Genomic DNA, 22056 nt, shown 5'->3' on the forward strand with positions numbered 1-22056 from the left:
ACAAATTTGTATAGCTGCAAAATCGTTTCAGAACATCACAAAAAAATGATTTAGAGTTCACATCATATTGACTTGGCATTTTTGTTACTTTAGCATATTCTGGTATACATAAACTGTTCATTCAAGAAATAACATTCAAGGTTATTTTGATTGTCATTGCATATTTGCATAATAAAAATATTAGCATGTCCTCTCTTTATATTTTTATTACTGAAAAGAGAATAGATGCTGAAGGACTTGCCAGATTTCAGGTATTTATTTTTTACCATATGTGTTAAGGGGAAATCATAAATAAATTGAACTTACTAACCAGTACACATCTAAGAAAATCTACAATGTAGATTTCCTTGACCTGACTCAGTTGTACCATCAGGCTGGAGAGTATGAAAAAGTTTAAACACTGAGCCTACTTTCATACTTCATGGTGTTTTGTTCCTTAATTTCAGCATCAGTAAGAATAAAGAGTGTAGTGAGCATAGCTTGGAATCTATAAAGGAGTTTTCACCCCTGGAGTCTTATGAATTTTGAAAGGCTCAGGAGGAGGAGGAGGAGGACCGCTAGGAGACCAGGACATCGTTATTGAAACAAGAAGAATGTTCAGCAGAAAGCTGAACCAATAAATACATTTGGTTATGTACTGTTAACAATAATAAAAAAATAGTGTTGTTTGCTTATCTTCTGGTGAAACGAAACAAGAAATAATTTAGTATCCATCCTAATATATTAATAGATTATGTAACATTTATTTTCCTTTGGTCCACTTGTACTGTTGCTGCTAGTACGTCTAGCTAAGAAAGACTTTGAAATAATATTTGTTTGGTCCCCTCAAGACTTCTGGCTACTCAGGACCAAATACTCAACTGAAAGGCAATGCAAAAATCATGATTTATCACATGTTTAAACTTCTCCCCAAGCGAGAAGATTACTTGACACTGAGTAAGTATAGAAGGCATCTAAAATGTACTCCAAGCATCTTTATTTGTCATAGTATAAGAAAAAATTGGACTCAAATGTATTAGCAGTCAGTTGCTTTAAATTAAACCTAAGCCCTATTCCTTGCTAATCCATGATTTCAGTCAGTTATGAAGATCTTGTGGTATTCAAGCGTAAGTTGAAGAGTAGCAATTAATTTTTTCAACAGTGCCTGATCTGTTCAGCAGCACTAGGCACCACAAGCAGACAAACACATGGGGCCAAGAGAGACCGCAGCATTAAAGTTAAAACGCTGTTTGATGTGTCAAATGAGTGTGTGATCTTCAACTCATTATAGATTTACTCCTCTAAGGGGCAAAGGAAAAGATTGGTGCTTCTTTGAGGTTTGGAAAGCATTGAGGGTTATGATATGCTTATTATCAGTACAAGATCATAATTTTAGTTTTCAAAGAACGAATGGAGGATGAGAGGAGTAATTTAGTCATTTTGTAACTTTTTGCAAAATCGATGAGTGCTTCTTTTGTTATTAATGCAAAAATTGAATAAGTTAGTCCTACCTTTTCAGAAATGTTGTGTGTGTTTTATTTGAGTCCAGCTACCCAAAGTAAATGACCCCACACTCCATAATTGGGCCAACTGTGCTTTGTTTATATTCCATCCCTCCTTCCAATGCCATCTGTGAGATTTTTTTAAAAGGACAAACAGCTGCATCCCAAGCCTGCATCCCTATCATCCCAAGCCTGCCTTGGGCAATCTGTTGTCCGTGTTCCCCAGATGAGCTAATTTTAGCAGAGTGAGATTAGATTAGTATCTGTTGGTGTGCGCTCTCAACACCCAAAGGGCTCAAACATCACACTTTACTTGGTCACATCCAAATCCACTTAGCATCACCAAAAAGGCTTCCTGTTCTCCTAAAAATCACTGAATGTTTCGAGTAGTGAAACAAAAAACAAGCAATGTATGGTAGCTTATTGGATGACTGACCAAAAAATGGCAGTGAATGATCACAGCAGTGACAGCAGCTGATATCCCTGTGTTTTGGATGGTATTTGCTTTTAGAGCATAAATATGGAATCATTTATGTGAAGGATGAGTCTGTTTGCCTGCTGAGAGTATTTCTTTACACCACAACGCTATTTCCATCATTCTGTACCGAGTTCATTGTCCCAGAATAAACTCTAGAAGTCATTTAAGTGCAGTTTCTCATTTGCCTGTACATTTTAATAAAATTTTAACTTTTGCACTGCATAATGAAGAAGACAAAACACTGCAGTTTGTTTTCCCTGTTCTGTCCTGTCAGGCATGCGTCATTGGTTAATTTTCCAAGGGGAGTTGCATTGCATAAAGTTAATTAGCTGTCAGATGGACTGGCATGTCCGCTTGTAGAAAGTCTACATCTGTGTTTATCTCTCTTTCATAAGAGTACTTTCCTAAACAAGACATGTTGATAGAAACACAAATTACATTATAATGTTTTGTTTCTTCTAGTGTTGGATTTTTTTCTTCTTCTATTTTGAGAGCATCCAAGGCTTTTGACATTGTTTAATAACTTAAAGCTTGAAGTTATTCCAGCATTCTCCTGTTGCTGTGCTCTGTGGCCTTCATGATGCTCTTTGTTCCCTAATTTACATCAACAAAACTCTGAGGTCTTCACAGAACAGCTGCATTCATACTGAGATCAGGCTTCACACAGATAAACAGCGGCAGCTAATTTGCTCAATTCTGATCGTTTTTTCCGTAGTTTAATAAAGAGAATCAAATCAAATGTGACTGAGTGCAAATGCACACCACACTATTGAGATATTTATTTGTGAAAAAATGTAACCCACCTCTTATTCTGCTCACAAGGAAACACTTCTTTGTGTGGGTTGGTGTGTTGACCTTGCTAAGTCTGATTGTTCCTTGGTTTTAAGATTAAATTCAGACAAAACACGTCGCCTAACAGAGTCCAGTTTTAAACAGACGTTTAGTGTTTAAAGGGAAGTAACTGGAAGCTGTGATTTTCTCATCTTTCTCTAAAGCCTCCATTAAAAAGAAATCTGATGCTCTTCATACCTTATCTCCTGCTTGGGTTTTTTTATGTGTATAAAACCTGAGCAGAACATTTTCTATTACTCTACATGTTTCATCCTCTTTCTTTTTGCATATTGCAAGTACATTTCCAACAACCACGCTGATAAAATTAATGTGGCGGATTCATCTGGGCATTGCACAGATTCTCTGAAGAACTCAGATGGAGGGTCCTGAACCTTCACACACCAATGGTGTTTGGCTCAAGTGCTTTTATGAGCTCGTTTAAGTTAAGAGGAAGGAGCGGTGAATGTAAATGTGCTCTCATTTTTCTTACTTGTCTCTAGACGATCGGTTTAGAGCAGAAACAAACACTGGTTAAAGATACAGTTTTCTTGCTGTAGCTTTGACTTGGTCTTTTGTTAAGCTGGCGACAGATTGTGTGAGGTGGAAATAGGACGAAAGACGTTTGCAGATGAGATTGAAATCGAGAGACAGAGGGTGTTATGGTGTTTGTGTGTGTATAGAGACAGAAGAAGTTATATGGAGGAGCAGGTATTTCTTAAAACAGGCTGACAGAATAAAATGTGGAGCGTGTTGGTGTTTATTACAGTGCTGCTTCACACAAATTTACCAATGTTGCATTTTCTTTGGTTGACTTCAAAGGCCTTTTTCCCGTATTCTAATTATTGCATATTTTTATTGCAGCTTTTAAAATCCAATTAGGGATTTTAAATTGGATTTATAGTGAAAAATAATGAGAAATAATGTATTCTACAGGAGCTGATTGCTTTTTTTGTTTTTCTTGTATTAAGCTGTAAATGACACTAAAAGAGACAGTCGTCACTGGAAAACAAATGGTGTATAAAAGTGCTTATGTTTTCAATTGACTGTCTCAGGTTATAAAACCTGAGACAACTAATCTTGTGCTGGACTCCAAAGAAGGCAGGAGGTCTATATTGTGAATACTCCTCACAATACAGTGAAGTGACCAAATTCCTTTTTTAAATTCTGAGATGTTTTATTGAACATAATGAATACTCTCACAGTCAAACATTTCTCCCTCTTTCATTTGAGAATGAAGGATGCTCCCCCAGTGTCTGAGTACTAGTTGTACATTGGTTCTTATCTGCAGAGTTATTTGGTGTCAATAAAGCGAGATCAATTGCACCAGTTCTTGTCTGAGCTGGCCATTTATTTTAATGACAGCTTGGGATATTGAAGAACTGCAAGTGTTTATACATGCCAGCTCTTTTATTTACTGTTTTGACAGGGCAGATGGACTGACTGACTGTTTTGCCAGTATTGTCCACATTTTCACAAATAACTTTACTGATACCCTATTCTTTGTCCAGTGATATTTGTTCACTTGTTGGAGTTTTTATTGCGGTCTTATGAAAATATAAGGATTTTGAGACAAAAGACAGAGCGTTACCTGAAAAATAATTTAGTGTACAGCTCGGTGTTTTTATCTCTAGTGGGTTTGATACTTTTTAAATTCTAATTGGAAGTGCTCCTTAGTTCTTGGAGAACTCTTATTGTTTTGACTCCTCTGTCAGAAATCTTACACCTACCTGTCATTAGTTTATGATGAAATAATGTTCTTTGGATTTTGACAATCTTAGAAGGCTAGACATTTTGTAACTAAGAATTTTTGACAAAGTCTCTTTGTTTTTGCTAATTACACTAGTGTGAAACGTTGGTAATAAGAAATCTTTAAATGTAGTATATAAAATGTCTTGATATGTTAGGAATCCTTTCTAAACGCTGACAGATTTCAAATAATTCTTTGGCTTTCTAAGTCTTTTTGCACACAACTGTTTATGTATTCACTATTAATTCCCTTTAACATTTCACTTCATAGCATTTGTACTATGTACCAATTGGTTTTGATGGTTTTGTATGTCTGTATTACTTTGGTTGTGACCGTCTGGTGTAAATTTAATGTCAGTTCAAGAAGCCCCAATGTTATTTAGTAAACATACAATGTCTATTAAGGCAAAGGCTGTTGTTGTATGAACAGAGGCATCATATAATTTTAGTGTGTATATTTTATTTTGCTAGATAAAAAATGCCCATTGATACTTTAACTTTTTAAATAAATGATATACCTATATTAGGTTTATTTTGAATTTGTGAAACTCTGTAAAAATATATATATATAATATAATATTAACAGAGTGTCCATTACCAATAAATTATATGAAACTTGTAAATTGTGATTTTTTTCCAGAACCTTAAAAATAAAAACCAGCTGATTGAAGTAAAGTTAGTTTCCTGGGTGTTCAAAAGTAAATGAGACGCCTCTGTGTCTGTCTCTTTGTCTGTCTCCAGCTCTTGAGTACCACAATCTCAACACATCCACAGCAACCAGGAGCTACTGGGTGATCACAGGTAATTTGCTCCTGAACATGCTCTCAGATTCTGCAAAACCAAGTGTTGCACTGATTATATAACACATAAGTTACCAAAAGGCCTTTTTCATACAGCTCTGTGTGTTTCTTTGCATGTTTAGCAATCCTCCTCCATCCATCCATTCTTCTTCTTCCTCTCTCAGTTCTGAGTCACTTTAGATGCGGAAAAGCCCATTGATGTATAATTCACGGTTTCCTGACTGGGGCAGGGAGAGAGATCACTTCATATCACATCAGGGACGGTTGTGAATGATGCTGCTGTGTGAGAGTGAGTGTGTGTGTGATGTCTGTCCACTGATCCATCTCACTTATGGCCTGTTGTAAGAGCAGCTCTCAGGAGGAAGATCATCTGTCATATCTATTGTCATACTGATCACAGAGCTCTAACTTCTCTGACTTTTTGTCTTTCTTCAAACTGTTTTTTTTTTTGTGGTCATTTTCTCCTGCTTTGCTTTTCTTCTTTATATTTTCTGCTCTCAATCCTTTACTCACCCACTTTTTCTTTTTCCCTTTTTTGTCTGCCTGAACGCCTCTTTTCCCGCACCTAAATCTGTCTGTCATTTCTTGTCTCCTTGCTCAGTGATCCAGGATGTGGACACCTCCTCCTTGGAGGCCAACTACCAGAGCTTCGCCAGTCTCATGGAGCAGCGGCTGGCTGAGCTTTTCCTCGTTGCTGGCAGGCAGGGCTCTCGGTCCATGAGGTCCCGGCGGGCCACGTCTGTGGGCGGCTACACCGTGCAGGTCAGTAGAGATTGATCATTCTTTTTGTAGAAATACGATGTCAAGATGGCAACACCAACAAGTAAAGACTGGAGTAAGGATATTGTAAACATGTTCAGGTTTTTTTTGTTCATATCTTTATGACATCTTCACCTCTTCACAGGGTTTTTCATATCTGTCCAAATGTGAGAGAAATCCTATATTTACAGTTAGGTGTAATAGTGGGAGTTTGGATGGTATTAGAGTCCAACTTTTGACACCTATAGATGTTCCCTAAGTTACACTCTTCTGTAATGTATAATGGTAAACATTTCTCTCAAGTTTCTTGGCAAATAATATTATAACTTCATGCAATTTCTGGTATGTGAATTGCATGCATTCAGGCAGTTCAGTTTGATTTAAAAAGGGTGGTTTGCTTTTTTTTTCTCCTAATAAAGTAAATAATTTCAAAGTTGCTTTTCAGACATTATGCAAATGTGATATTTTTTCCTAAAACTTTCATTTCGGAACTAAACTTTTTCTCAGTCTCTTATGAAAAGGGTTGAATGCATGCACTACCACAGACAGCTCCAGATTTAGAAACCTGGACAGCGCTCCGGGGGACTGAAGGTGTGACAGCTGTAAGGAATCCTGTCAAAAAATAGAGGAGAGTTATATATTTGTAGAACAGAGGCTACAGGCAAACATTTTTATGGTCAAATCTAAACACTAACTACTTTTAATAAGTACTGTTTTTTACGTAACTTCTTTTTGATTAATTAACTCTACAGCTCAAAAATGTAATTTGTTTGGTGAAGGGAGATGTTGGAATGATTCAATTTAAACATGAAATAATAATGAGCACATTTGGTGAGCAATATTTTCTTTTGCGTCACCTCCCCACTTGGTGCTCCGTATTGTTCAAATTACAATGACGTTTTATTCCTAGTGACCCGCATGCATTACAAACCCTCAAGGGTTTCATGGTCTTCACAGCTGAGCAGTTTTATGGCTGCTGAGTGGAGGAGGAAGAGCTTCTCAGAACTGTCAGAACGTGCTGGGTGTAGTCAGAGGAGTAAACCTCAAGCTATTTAATAACGTTTTTTTTTTATGACAAAATCAAATTATTAGACTTGATTAAAGCTGTGTTATGTTTAAAAAATCTGTTTGATGTATGATGAAAGGAAATTGAGATTTCATGTGACTCGTTTATCCTTGAGAGTCTTCAATAAATCCATTCATCTCCAAACCAATGCGGCAGTCTAGTGGTTTGAAAAGATAAGGGATTTTGCATGCAGCTTGCCTACAGATTATGTTTTCTTTATGGTTAACAAAGCTCAAAGCTTTTTTTTTTTTTTTTATTTCTCTAAAATTATGATGCAACTGTGTCTCCCCACTCCCAGATGGTGAGCATGCGACGGCTTCCAGGTCCAAAGAACCCAGCAGAGATGACCTACTATGCTCAGCTAAATGGATCCCCCATCACAGGATCTGCAGCTGCAAAGACTCTCAGCAGTCTGGATTCCCAGACCATGGCTCTGACACTGGGATACTTTGTGCAAGTGCAGGCCAAACGTAAGCTTGTGTTTATACAGTCATTGTTGCATTGCATGTCTTTTATATGTATTTAAATATATGAGAGTCAAAGCAAGCATCCATTATTACTTCCATGGCTGCTGTGTGACGTTTACGTTCTGCTTCTGCACATGCAGGTTGCTTTGGGGATGTAAACAGTTCACACACAAGTCTAGTTGGGATTTTAGTTCATTAGTAGTATAAAACACCATGCCAAAAAAAAAAAAAGTTGATTTCAGCAAAAAATCTAAATTGATCAATTAAGACCTGCTGTGGGAATATAACCATAGCATACACACAAAGGTCATTCAGTCAGAACAGAGCTATGGTTGATTTATGAACAACACACATTTTGTTTTTTCTTAAAGACTATACACAGTATTGGAAATCACTGCTTGAGTGATAATATTAAACATTTCTTCAAGCAGGCTATTCCCTGGTGGGTTGGTAGTACAAATGTAAAAAATAGTATAAACACAATATTTATAAAGAGTAAAAAGCATAACTAATGTTTGCATTTTCTGACGTTTCCATGTGCTTTGCTTTGTTTCCATGTCTGTCTCCATTACATACCAGTCCCACCATTGCACATCTGCCTCTAGTTTCAATGGCATTTTGTAAAAAGACAAAATGCTACAGATTTATCTGCCATTATCTTCCTGTGCATATGACATTGCAACTTGTTCAGTAAAATAGCTTGGCTGTGTTGCACAAATTATGTTTGGATAGGTTGGAAGAACTTCAGATTTATATGCAAACAATGTTAAAAATGTTTATGCATGTTTTTGGTGGCTTTTTAAGTCGTTGTAACTCAAGAGAACAGAGTATTCTCTCCCTTTGACTTGCATTTTCTTATATTATAACTTGTATTATCTCAGAAACCTCATTACACTTAACTAACCGAAGAAAACATTGGATTTGCCAGCTCTTCCTAAAGTGTTGATGCTGAGAAGAGATCACAGTGTTCTTGGTAAACACTTTCTCTCCACCTCCTGATGGGTAGAGAGGAGGACAATTATATTCACGCCTTCAATTGAAAACACGTCATCTGCAAACAGCTCTGTCATAGAAGAGCTCCAAAAGTAAGCAGTTGAAAAGAAATTCACGTGAGAAATTCTCATCCTTTTTTATGTGTTAGATTGAAGAAAATTGCTGCTATATTGTTAAGAAGGTTTAATTTCACACATTTTCACATGTCTTTCACTTAATTTCAAGAAATCTGTATTAAAACATCGTATCGAAAGATTGAACTCTTTTCAGTCTTTATAGTGAACATACAGCCATCAAAACTGCAAGTTCTCATTGCCTTGCCTTGTCAGATGAAAAAATAAATCCACGTTTTCTTCGCAGTTTCATCGGTTTGCTTACAGTGTTGTTGTCAACAAAGCATGAAAACATCAGTCTAACTAATCAGGTTTGGTTAGACAAGCACTGAACAAGATGTGAACCTAAAATTGAGCCTTGGGTAGACCTAAAAAAGCAGCATTTAATACATTCTTTTCATCAAGCTCACTAATATCTGTTGTTTGCATATCGTACCAGATTAAAACTGCTGTTAATTTAACGTTATTTTTTTTTCCATGTGCAGCTGTGGTGAAGACACCACCCAGCAACCTGTGGATCATGGCCGTTCTCACGCCTCTTTTCTTACTGATGGTGGTGATTGGAATGGTGGCCTTCATCCTGTGTAAAAGAAACAGAGTCATTTTTAAATCCGGTGCATTTAGGACCTTCAAAACCCGCTCCAAGGTAAGATCCTGAAACTTGTTTCACTTTTCCTGTTTATTTGTACTGACCCATATATTTTGCAGCTCTTCTTCTTTTTGTTCATCCTTCCCTCTGTGACTGCTGTAAATTAGTTGTTTTCTTGTCATCTTGAGATACCCAAAGCTCACCAATTCAACAAATCTCAGTGATTTAATCTTCTGTAAGGCTCTGACAAGATTACATAACTTTGTTGCGAGTGACACGGCAGACAGAAAACTGACTGTGTCAAGCTGTTACTGCAGGACAGAAAAATGAATTTCATTTCTGCCAGCCTCACTCATTTGTTTTCTCACTACCCAGTAGCCCGTGGTCATTACTAATCATGCATGCTGCAAAGACCAATCGGCTGCAAAGAAATGGGCAGAGCTCACTGTACTGGAAGGAAACCTCAGGGTAACGCTGGCTCTTCCACAAAGACAGTGCTCACTGAACATCAGCTCACTGGAGTTTTAACTGAAAATCAATCCTTATAAATGTTTCAGTAATTGTAATAGATTGCCAACAGATGGTTCGATTCGGTCAGATGGTCGCCCTGGATACTGTGCATGACGCCAGAACAGCAGCTGCTTGTGCCGTTGCGTTCAGGGAAGTGGTAAACAAGCAATGAGCTTGCCAGTCTTATTTGTTCTGAAAAGCCCCTTGAATTAGCTTAGATGTAATAATCCTAAAGCAGAGTTGGCATTTCTTATCACCATTGGAGGTCCAACATAGCTGTTTCACCTAATAACTTCACTTGACCACATTTGTTTTGAAGTTTCAGTCACATAAACTGATGAAGATGTTTATTTTAATGGGAAAAAATAAGCCAGTGCTTATAGATGTTTCCCTTACAAGATTAAATACGTATATAAACCTCTTTTGGAAAAGAGGCATAAAAGCAACCCTTCAAGAACCTTGTTTCGGTTTCAGGAGCTGGTAAAACCATTTTAACAGTGCAAGCTACAGCTACAGCTGTTCTGTTCTTTGTCATAAAATCAATAGTGAGGCAGTAGAATATACATAAATACCGCAGTGTCTGACGTCCACCAAACATTGCAACTTGTCGGATTGCAAAAAAGACCAAAGAACCGTCTTCCACTGGAACATGGAGTCTCCCACATGCTTTTTGGCTAAATCTTCTCAAGCCTTGATATGAGTTTTCTTCAACAGTGCTTTTCTTATTGCCGCTCTCGCATAAAAACTTTGACTGGTGAAGAACCTGGGCAGAAATGGTTGTCTGCAGAATCTCTCCCATCTCAGCTGCTGAAGTTTGCAGCTCCATCAGTGTAGTCATATGTGGGGCGTGCTGTGGTGGCGCAGGGGGTTAGCACGCCCCACGTTTGGAGGCCTTAGTCCTCGACGCGGACGTCGCAGGTTCGACTCCTGGTCCCGACTACCTTTACCGCATGTCTTCCCCCCTCTCCTCACCCTCCTTCCTGTCTGCCTACTGTAGAAAAAATACGAGCTTGTACTTTTCAGTAACCTTTTCTCTGATTGGCTTAGAATGTTATTTTGTCTTCATTCTGTAATGGTAGCCAGGAACACTGATTAGCCAGTAAACGGACCTTCCAGGTGTCATTAAACTATGATCACTTTACACACAATCACTACACTCAGAAAAGCTCCAATTCACTCATTGTTAGACTACAATCGTCAACTGGATGAGCATCTGTAGAATAAGGTCTGGGGAATATTTATACTATCACTTATTTCATGTTACATATTTTTATTTGTCGTTTTTTTAGAAATCCATTTTCACTTTCACAATCAAAGGCTTTTTGTCAAATTTTTGTATAACAAAAGCAATTTGTTTGTTATTATTTAATTGCAAAAACAATAAAACGGTGAAACATCCAAGGGGGTGAATACTTTTCATGAGCACTGTAAATGGGAATTTAACATCTGCATTCATTCTGATAAATGAAAACCTTTACTGATGAAAACAATAAAAAAATTAAATTAAAATTTTGAAAGATACGAAACTAGATGATTACTACAGTGGCCACTAGATATCTTGCTTTCTCAATAATCTGTGTAAGCAAGAAAGAAAATTTTTCTTTTTCTTTTTAAAAAAAATCTAATAGTTAAATTTATTCATGAAATTTTTTTATGCTATTTTTCTCTTTCTTTGCGTATATGGGTTTTCTTTAAAGCACTTCCAATGACCGCATGAATGACTGCTGCTACCCACATAAACTTGCATTGTTTTGCACAAAGCCCTTCCTGACCTTGTTCCTTTGACTCTCTCCTTGTTTAGACGTCATATCGAAGGGAAGGCAGTTACCACCACCAGGTATTCAATAAAACAACCGCCCGGGTGGATTGTTTGACTGATTAAGTGAATGAATGAATCAATGAACGAATGAATTGGCTGGCTTTTCCTCTCTGTGCTGCCAGTTGATGTTGCTGGGCAAAACCTGCATGTAGCTGCTGTGATGTAACGTATTTCTGTTCTCATTGCTGCAAGATCAATAGGAGGAGGGAGGAGTGTTTTTTTGTTTTTTCTTAAGCATTTCCCTTTAAGATTTTTACTGTTTTGGCATCCACCCAACGTGACTGATTTACTAACATAGGGAGATGGCCATAAAAGAAATGTGCTCAACATACAACAGTATACACTGTTGATTATTTTTGTACAACAAACTTAAGCTTGTGTTGTTGATCAGCACCTCTGCTTCTCGTTCAAATCAGTCGAGTTATCTTGTCAAACAGAGCTGCTCCAATCCCCCAGCAGCTCAGCAGGGATGGCGGACATCCAATCAAATCTTTTGATATGAGCCTTTCTGCTAAATAATCTTAGCATGAATTCAAACAGAAGGACTAAGACCAGCAGTTAAAAAAAGAAAACGCTTTAAATGGCATCCATAGAGAAGGTATTAGCGTGGCTTTTGTTGTTCCACTGGAGGATGTCAGCTTCTGTATTTGCGTCCTATTTTGGTCCAGACCTTCTCTTCCCCATCCCCCTGAGAGGCAACGTGAGTCGGGGAAAGGATGGATGTGAGGATGGGTAGGCGGAACATGTTGGTGGGTAATGGGGCTGTTGTAACTCCACAGCACAGCGGGGTGTAAACATCCCAGAAAATAGAAGTACATGTTGTGTTTTGTGTTCCTGTGCGTGTGTGTTTTTCCTTTCCTTAAAGTGATATATTAATATGCTATTGCTCCAAGGTTTATTTGCTCAAGTAACCGATATTATTGTAAACAGTTGATGTTACTTATTTTGGATTTCACAACTGACTGCATCAAATATTAATAAACAAGGGGCTGTAAAAGTGGTGCCAGAAGGCTGCAGTCGCATTTTTACTCGCTCTAGTTTTTCCCTTCTTCTGGAAGTCGCATCTAAAAGTAAATGAGCTACAGGACTTTGTTTGTTTGTGGCAATATGGCCAAGGCTAAAAGCAGATTAAAATGTAGGTTTACATATGATTACACTACAGTCATAAGTTACACAATCATTGTGGCAATGAAAATGTTATTTGTCTTTTAATTATTCATTAGAAATGTGAAAAACTGGTCTCGCAAATACAATAGAGGTTTTTTCTTTAAACAAACAAAACACTGGCTGTACATGTTCACTAATATTTGGTTAAATCTCCATGTAATAAAGTTGCTCCTCATCCCTGTGCCACTTACTGTATATCCATCTATAAGCTTTTAATCCTTTTGATTCCAAAATGATTTTTGGGATCATTTTGTGGTTGATCACATAACTATTGTTCATACTTGTGCTGTAAAAGCAAAATGACACTAAATATGAAATTTAATGATTTGTACTTAGACCCCTGAATCAACACTTGATTCAGCTGCCAAAGTCAAGCCTTTTCATGTAAGACTCTATCAGCGTTGTGCATTTAAACATGAAATTCAGTCAGATTAGATGGAAAGCTTTCAGGTTTTGGAACAGATTCTCAAATTGTTCTCTACACATGTTGTTTAGTAAAATTTTGGTCTCACAAGAGCATGTTTTTCTACAGGTTAGCTGTGTCCTGTTTGATGGTGATTTCTCAAGATTTTTTTCAACAGTGCCTATCTTCTTGCCACTTTTCCTTAAAAGCCAGATTTAAGAGTACATGACTAATTGTTGCCACCTGAGCTACAGCTCCTCCAGAGTTACCAAGCACCCTGGTTTGTACTTCAGCCATACTCTTTAAATAAAAAGACACATAATGTTATAACCGTATTATGTTATAACCATCCCCTACTTTATTACAGCTTTAGGTCTGATCTGTTGGTTTTCATGATGCTGCTGCCTCACTAATATTCCCTATCAAACCTCTGAGGCCCTAATAACACAACTGCTTTCTTTTTCTTGTTTGTTTTTTTTTTTTTAACAAAGACTCAATTACACACAGCTGGATTCTGTTTCCTAGCTAGAAGACTTCTGAAGCCAGGGTTAGCCATTCCACTGGACTTCATTTAGGATTTTCAGGATGAAGGAGATATATGGAAATACATGAAAAACCATAACTAATGTTTGTTTTAAAAATACTTTGAAAAGCATGCACCATTTTCCTTCTACTATTCCGTTATTTACTTGTTTGTGTATGAAACATGGAAAATTCAGAAGCTAAAGAATACCTTATCAAGGCACTGCGTTTTCCTTTATACTTACTTGTTTTCATTCATATTTTTCTGATGTTTGTATAAAAGTCCATAAAGCAAATTTAGCTCAGTATTAAGTATTTATTTAGCTTTTTGCTATGCACAGATTGGACAATATGTAACACTTAGATGCAGGTCAATAAAAAGGAGATTAATCCTAATCTTTTCATTTTAATTGATAGATTTGCTCTTATGTTTTGGAATTGGGCGTTGCAAATACTGATGGTGAAATAATAATAATAAAAAAAACATGATTCATGGTTTAAAGAGTTGCCACAAATAGAAATAAACAACACACTTTTCTTAACCTTCATTCTGTGCAGTTGAATTTCCACCTGATCTCATCTGGCAGCCTCGATTAATTTACGATCTTGATTGGTCCAGATACAAATAGTGTGCTAATCTTTTTTTAATTTGCCCCAGGAGAATATTAACAGGAGTTGATATTAAGGAGTGAAGTGATTTTTCAAAGCTGTCTGAGCACCAACTAAATATGAGCACAGTAATAGACTCCCACTTGTTTGAGCTGCTGTGAGGTGTATTATGTGTGTGCAGTGTGCTCCCATCTGCCTTAAGATCAGTCACTGTGCTTGACAAGCTGAAGCTGCTGATCAATAATGTGGTTTATATGATGTTTGCATGTTTAGTTGGGCATTAACAAGTCTTTCTTCAACACCTGAGTCACTTCATCACTTGGTTGCGCAGCTGGAAGATTGTTCAAAATTACTTTTCCTTCCTATGTGCTGCCTTGCGTGAGTGGGAAAACCTCTGATAGTCGGCTTGTATTCAAAGTACAATGCAGGTGGAATCAGCAAAAAGTACAAGAATCCATTTTTTATTTGTAATGTGTTCAATGCCAGTACAAAGCAGCAGCTGCTGTTTAAAGGACCTAGGGTGTTTTGCATTTTGCTGCATCATTCTTCGGCGGGCCCTGGGGGGTTTTATCTAACCACAGTGGGTCGGTGCAGATGTGTACTCTCTTCTCTCTTTTTAAATGTACCTGACCACTTTTTATAGAATATTCTGGTTCAGTCTTGCTCCTTGCCCTGCAAGACTTGAATTTAAATCAATCTGGCCCTTGTGAAGAAGACAGCACATCTTGTCCATCTGCTCTACATCATCAAATTGCTGACTGCTGATGCTATAAACTAAAATTAGATGAGCAGAAGCATCTGTTTGATTCTAACAGGACAGATAATTTGCTGGCGGAGTGGGGTTGTGCTCACTGTCACTTCACACATCTTTAAGTAAATGGAAAATGTTGAGGTTCCTGTGTGTTCTTCTTTGCTCTCATCTTCTGCTGGTACTCAAGATGGATGTGAAAAAATCAACGTCGTTGATATTTGACAGACTGAGCAGAGGCTCACACAGTGCCGCAATGTCTGTCTGCAGCCAAAGTCTTTATTAAACAGGCCTGCTCTGAGGAGATGAAAGACCGACATTCAGGGAGCAAAGGAAGAGGGAGAGCAATGGAAGGAGAAGTGGGAGGGGGATAAATGAAAATTAAAGCAAAAGAAGAATAGATAATTAGGATAGAATGATATGACTGTTCAAAAAGACCTTGGAGATGATGATAAATTGTGAGCTATAAAGGTAAAATACCATTCCTGAAATGTCAGCTACACTTTTCAAGGTTACATCCTTTGGTCCTGTCATTTCTGAGAACCTTTACAGTCTCCATGGACAGCTGCTATTACTAGTCAGTGACTGACTGAATCACAAATCTTTAATCCTTTCTTCCCCTGAGGGAGAAGCTCCTTCAGCATCTCACTCTACCCTCTTTTACCATGTCCACAGTCTGCAGCCTAAACCTTCCCCCCGCGTCACTTGTGACATGCATACGAAATAAATCCAGTTCTTCAAAAAAAAAATTATTATACGTTTCAAAGGCATCATTGCAAGACATGCATTGTGGGTCCTTTTGACATGGCAAACCCTTGCCTCTGATATTTTGGGGTTAAGTGCTGCTGTTGCTGTCATTAGTATCTTTACAGTTTCTCGATCTTCTAGTAGGGGCTTTGTAAGTGCAGTCCTTGAGTGCCACTGTCCTGCAACTTTGGGATGCCTCTCTGTTCCAACACACCTGCAAAAGTCAAAAAGTTGATTTACCTACTTGGCTTGTCAACAAGTTCTGCAAAGACCTGGTCATTAACCATTCCTGACCAATCTGTGAGGAGGAAGAATTGGCTTGGTGACACGTCAGCTACTTTCCCTTTCCTGTCTCTGGTCTGAGCTTTACGTCTACCAAATGTCCATCTGGCGTCCCTTAGTACATCTGCATATTATTGAGTTGGCTTTCTATTGGCCTTCAGAGTTATCACTTACATTCTCACCGGGCTTTTTATTAATGCTCTTATTTTTCTGTTAATGTTGAACTTTGATATTGTTTCACGGGCTGCTGCTCTCTTCTTGCTTTTTAAGAACATTTTCTTAAATACATAAAAAGCAAAACAAGTTGCCCAGCATAAATTAAGCAAAACAAAATCTAAGAAATCTGATACAGACAAACATTTAATTTCAACTGAAAATGATAATACACATATTTAATTCGAAACACAAACACTGAATTGAATCTCAATGAATTGGATTGTTGATGGTGTTTATGAAACTATCCACCGTCTGTCCATTTCTTAAGACCTACTAAGTTTTTCAACATCAACTTTTCGATCAGGAAGCGACTGAGAGTGTAGACCTCAGTGCCCTCTCTGGAGCATAGAAATGTAATATTTGTTTCAACAAACTGATTTTAGCCCATTTAAAGTCATGTAGACTAACAAGATATTAAAGTTAATCTTGTAACCAAATAGTGGTATCTGCCTAACTCCATACATAGTTAGGTAAGTCCATCTATTCATAAACTGATGAACACCATGGAGCTATAGACAAATTAATGACAGTGGGCAGACTGGCCTGTCTGGAAGTTGTTTCATTTCTATGAACTTAAATGGATGAGTCCTATCCACAACTGCAACGTTGTGTTTGAAGCAAGCTGAAGGCATAGCGGTGTGTGTGTGTGGGCGTGTAGGGGTGTGTGACCAATGAATTATTAGCAGCGGCCTAATCCAGACGCCCATGCTTCCTAACCTTACATGCTTTCAGAATTTAGCATGCATCATCACATGCATTAAGCATCCTCTTGTTGGAGCTGCTCAAAATAGAAGAGGAGCAAAAAAAAAAAAAAAAAACAACCCAAAAACAAATTGGGTTTTATCTTTGTTGCTGCCAAACCCAAAACCAGTCTTTCACTTTTTTTATTTCCTGTGTTCCTGAAAACCAAAGCCATTTATCCAAAAAATAATGTATTCTGACTATGGATAGTTGTTACAAACATATTCTGCTGTCTCTTTAATGTTCTATCTCCTCCTAACAAACCCTTGACTTCAAAGGTGCAGCTTTGCCAAATTATTTATTTATTAAATTTTGGTTATGCAAACTCTGCTGTTTGGAGACTGATAAAAAATAGCTTAAGGAGGAATGCCCGTAAAATTACTTTAATTTGAATTGTGAGCAGAACATTAATTTTTCTTCCATTTAGTAGACAGTATTAGTTGTCTTCTAATTTATGTCTTTAACTGAACTGGCAATCTTAAACAGTATGGGATTTTTGTCATCTAGATGTTTTAAGCTTTAAATAGCAGTTTTGGAGGTATTGTGTTTGAATTTAGCTTGTTTACTGAGTAATTTGAGCCGGCAGCAGATTGCTGTTTTGTTTGAACCAGTTTTGGCTTCAATTTGCTTTTCTGTTGTGTCAACAATGTGTCATGGTGGAATGTGTGCAGATTCGGTTATCATTTGTTGAACCTTTATGTTTAGCTCGATAATTACATTGTAATTTGTTTTGCCATTTGGTAAGTATGATACACCTATGTGCTATCAAGACTGACTGTTGGATTTGATGTAGTTTTTGCATGTACCTTTCTGTTTTGTAGCTGGTGGTTTCAATGTCTGCTGTTGCTTTTGACCCATTGAGCTTATGTAATACATAACAATTCTGAGTGAAAGTGGATCTGTGACCCCCTCTGTGCTGTTTTCTTTTTTTGCTAGCCTGTACAGGGCTTTGACTATGCCAAGAAGCACCTGGGTCGAACTGGTGATGAGGCTGTCTCTGTTACCAAAGAGACGTTGGTGTTGGGCCTTGCTGTTCGAGATGCTCCGCTATCAATGTCTCTGGATAAGAAGGTTCATCAGGATGGGACTGCAAATAAAAGACCTCCATCAGCTGATGTACACAAAGGAGGGTAAGATATTGACTTACATGCTTACTCAAAATGTTGCTTTGTCCCTCTTTGTTTGTTAAAATATATAGATAAGACAAAAAATATGTTTACATTTTTGTAATTTGATGCCTTGAAACTGGCCTCCTTCTCTTTAAGAAGCTCCTGCTTTTTCAGACACTTCAACACTTCATCAAACATTGTCCATTCACTGTCCTGATTGCAATTGTTGTTAGGAGCGTTGTACTGAGAAGTAGTTCCTATGATGAGCTCACCAGATGAGCATTTCCACCAGGTGTTTGCTAATTGCTGCTGCCGCTAGTCTGGTGGAGCTAAGTTGGAGAAGGGCGTGGTAAGGTGTGCTCTGTGAGGCGGAAACTCGCTTTTAAACTTATATACCTTTATGTAAAGGGCATATGAGAGGGAATTTGTATGAGCGAGTACCCGGATGGTTACCATGGAAGATTCAATGATTTCTCAAAAATGCATGATAGAATAAAAGCAACACTCCAGGTATGTTTTTGATGAGGAAATAACATCAAAAACATAAATCTGATAAATCTCACAAAAGTTGATTTTACATTATAGATAACAAATTTGTCTCTTACTCTGTAGAAACAGTTTTCTTCTCTAGCAATGGCATAGTTATTTATTAAAGTGAGAAATAAATTAGAAAGAAATAGTCTTATTTGAATGATTTAAAAAAAAAATAGAGTTTGTCACATTTGCTGTTTGATGAAACAAACCACATTTGACACGACGACAGTGTCGGTGACAGAGCAAGGCAGATATTTTCCACATCACACTTCTGACTTAATTACTCTTCAGTCACAACAATGCAGACGCTTCTCGTTGATAATCACATTCATAATTCTCACCTTTGCGAAATCCTGTGTTTGAACTCAGTTACATTGCTGAGATAATGAGGTAATCAGAGAGACCGTCTCCTGCTAGAAGCCAGGAGAAAAGGGAACTTCTCATTGCTGGAGCAGATGTCTGAGCTTTACATCACTGAAGTCCAGACATCAGGGTTTGTTTGAGTATCACAGTGTTAAGCTAGAGAAAAGCCAGGAGTAAGCACTTCAGACTCTGACAGACTGATGGGATGTAAAGATAACTCCCGTGTTAATGAGGGACTGTTTGTTGATGGAAAGAAAGAGAGAAGATATTTCTGCTTACACACAGACGTTGGTAACAAAATGTTAGACTGGCATGCTGGAACTGCTATCTATCTTGCTGATTCAATTTATACCTGGGATTAAAATCTGTCCATCTCAATTACCAGCTTTAGATGCAAATTAATGCCTATCATTATCACACAGTAGGGCTGTCATCTGTTCATGTATATAGATTCAGTCACTTGAGTTACAACAGTGTGACTCCAGAGGTCAGTGTCGAAAAGATTTTAACCCATAAAAGCTCAGATGCATTAGAAACAACCTACGGCTCAACGATACCCGTCAGCTGCTTTTCTCACCTTTACTTGTTCATGGAGAACTCTCCAATCAACACAAAGGTTCTATACTTGACAGTGATAGAAACTAAAGACACTATTTGATATTCTTAAAATATATCCTGCAACAGAAGACTTATGAAAATAAATATATTCATTTGGGTGAAGCTATGCACAAGCATGACGAACTGCAGTTACACAAGAGAGATAAAACTGCAATCCTCTCTGGGTATGCCTTTTATTCAAAGGTGTGGACAATTAAGCCAATTAAACCCAAATGACATCCCATGAGAGAGTCCATTGAAAAACAATGAGACACAGTCACACATGAGCTTTGCAACAGAAACAGGTCTTTGTCTCAAATCAGCTCCCTCAGAATGTAATGATTAACTCAGGGAGATGTCCGTAGGGAGACACAGGAATTATGTTTTTTAATGCTCCCACAGCTGTGGGGTTTATACACATTTTTGTCAGTCTTCACCAGTTTAACTTTAAAACATAAAATTTTCTTATTTGTTTTCATCATTTCTATTTCAAAATAACAAATGGAACCAAATATCACCTATTTAACTCAATAATCTTTTGCTAGTAGTTTCTAAGAAATAGATTTCTTTTCATTCACAGTTATATTGAATCATATGAAGCATCAAAATTGCAAGAATTATATATCTGTACCAATTTAGATGTGTTGGTATTTTATTGAGTACACAAATTTGATGTGTTTAAGTGGAAATGTAATTAGTGGCATTTAAAAAAAATACATAATGATTTAAGTTTTATTTATTTAATGTTTTTTGTACTACAGCCTCTCATGAAATCATTTAAATATTCAATGTGGCTTGTAAAACATCTGAATTATTAACTTGCACAGCAACATCCTAGGCTTTTCACTTCGTCTAGGTGGAAAATAAACCCCAACAAAAATAGGCTACTCTTGTTCTGTGTCCTCTTTGTGTTCTCAGCATGAACACCAAATTCATCTGAGCACTGTGGTAAGCAGTTTGTTGTAAACTAGTACATGCTACACCCACATGCATCCACCCACATTAGCAGCTGGTGGACTGGTGCAGAGACAACAGCCTGATCCTGAACGTTGACAAGACGAAGGAGATGATCGTCGACTTCAGGAAGAACCGGCCCAGCCACGCTCCACTGCTCATCAACAGCTCGGCTGTGGAGGTGGTCAGCAGCACCAAATTCCTGGGGGTGCACATCACTAACGACCTCACCTGGACTGTGAACACCACGTCTCTGGCCAAGAGGGCACAGAAACGTTTGTATTTCCTGCGGAGGATGAGAAGAGCCCACCTGCCCCCGCTCATCCTCAAGACATTCTACAGAAGCACCATAGAGAGCATTCTCACCAGCTGCCTCTCTGTGTGGTGTGGAAGCTGCAGCGCCTCCGACTGGAAGAACGTGAGGAGAGTGGTGCGGACAGCGGAGAGGATCATCGGGGCCCCCCTTCCCTCCATTCAGGACATTTCATCCCAGCGCTGCGTGTCCCGAGGCCGAAACATCGTCAGTGACCCCTCACACCCCCACCATGGACTGTTCTCCCTGCTGCCCTCTGGAAAGAGGTTCCGCAGCGTCCGGTGCAGGTCCACCAGGTTCCGAAACAGCTTTTTCCCACTTGCCATCAGACTGCTGAACTCTTAACTGGACTGCACTTAAAATCTGGTCTCCACTTTATACCTTGCACATGTACAGAGCTAAATAACTTCTATTTTACTGTCAGTCCTGCACTTTATATTTTATATTTAGATTTATATTCATATTTTATACTGTATTTTATTTTATTCTGGAGTAACCTCACAACATTGAAAGCTCAAAACATTGTCCTGAGCCGTATGCAACGAAATTTCGTTCTGTATACACCCTGTGCATGCAAAATGACAATAAAGTCAGTCTAAGTCTAAGTCTAGTGATGACATATTTCCCTCATAAATGAGATGCATCAAGTCTCAGCTCACATAATATAGCATAAATTAAAATAGAGTGAAGACACAACCTCATTTACTCACTGCTCAACCAAAATGAATAGGGGTGGGATTAGTTGTGCTTTGCTTCTCAAGGATAATAAATACATGTATATTTATAACCCCAGCTGTATTCGAGCCATAGGGAACCTTCCTGTATAACAATGATGAAATGCTACAGTGCCACAGGCGCCGGCGAAGTGTGATAATCAGCTTTACCCACCGGTAGCGCAAGCCTTATGAGAAACTGGGGTTTAAAAAAGGTAACATTGTTGTTTCACTACCAGACTAAACATTCATCACATACACACTGTTGTAATGGTGTAGAATGAGAACAACTGAAACATCAAAAGATGCATTTATGGTTAGGTTTTACTATTTCCTCAGGCTGAAGGTAATGGTGTGTTTGATGGAAAGAAAAAAGAGGACAGCGA

General features: G+C 38.0%; 1 protein-coding gene across 2 annotated transcripts in view; it reads left to right on the forward strand.

Annotated features, from left to right (window-relative positions):
• kiaa1549la (KIAA1549-like a) overlaps positions 1-22056 on the forward strand; it is an 89839-nt gene that overhangs the window by 43228 nt on the left and 24555 nt on the right. Inside the window, exons 8-13 of one of the 2 annotated variants that reach the window (XM_028041601.1) lie at positions 5278-5337; positions 5938-6098; positions 7460-7631; positions 9220-9380; positions 11635-11670; positions 18024-18217. In XM_028041601.1, coding sequence (XP_027897402.1) covers positions 5278-5337; positions 5938-6098; positions 7460-7631; positions 9220-9380; positions 11635-11670; positions 18024-18217 — 784 coding nt within the window. The remainder of the gene's footprint in view (positions 1-5277; positions 5338-5937; positions 6099-7459; positions 7632-9219; positions 9381-11634; positions 11671-18023; positions 18218-22056) is intronic. The other variant, XM_028041607.1, reaches the window with a different exon arrangement.

This window comes from Xiphophorus couchianus, chromosome 2 (assembly GCF_001444195.1).
Source record: "Xiphophorus couchianus chromosome 2, X_couchianus-1.0, whole genome shotgun sequence".
NCBI lineage: Eukaryota > Metazoa > Chordata > Actinopteri > Cyprinodontiformes > Poeciliidae > Xiphophorus > Xiphophorus couchianus.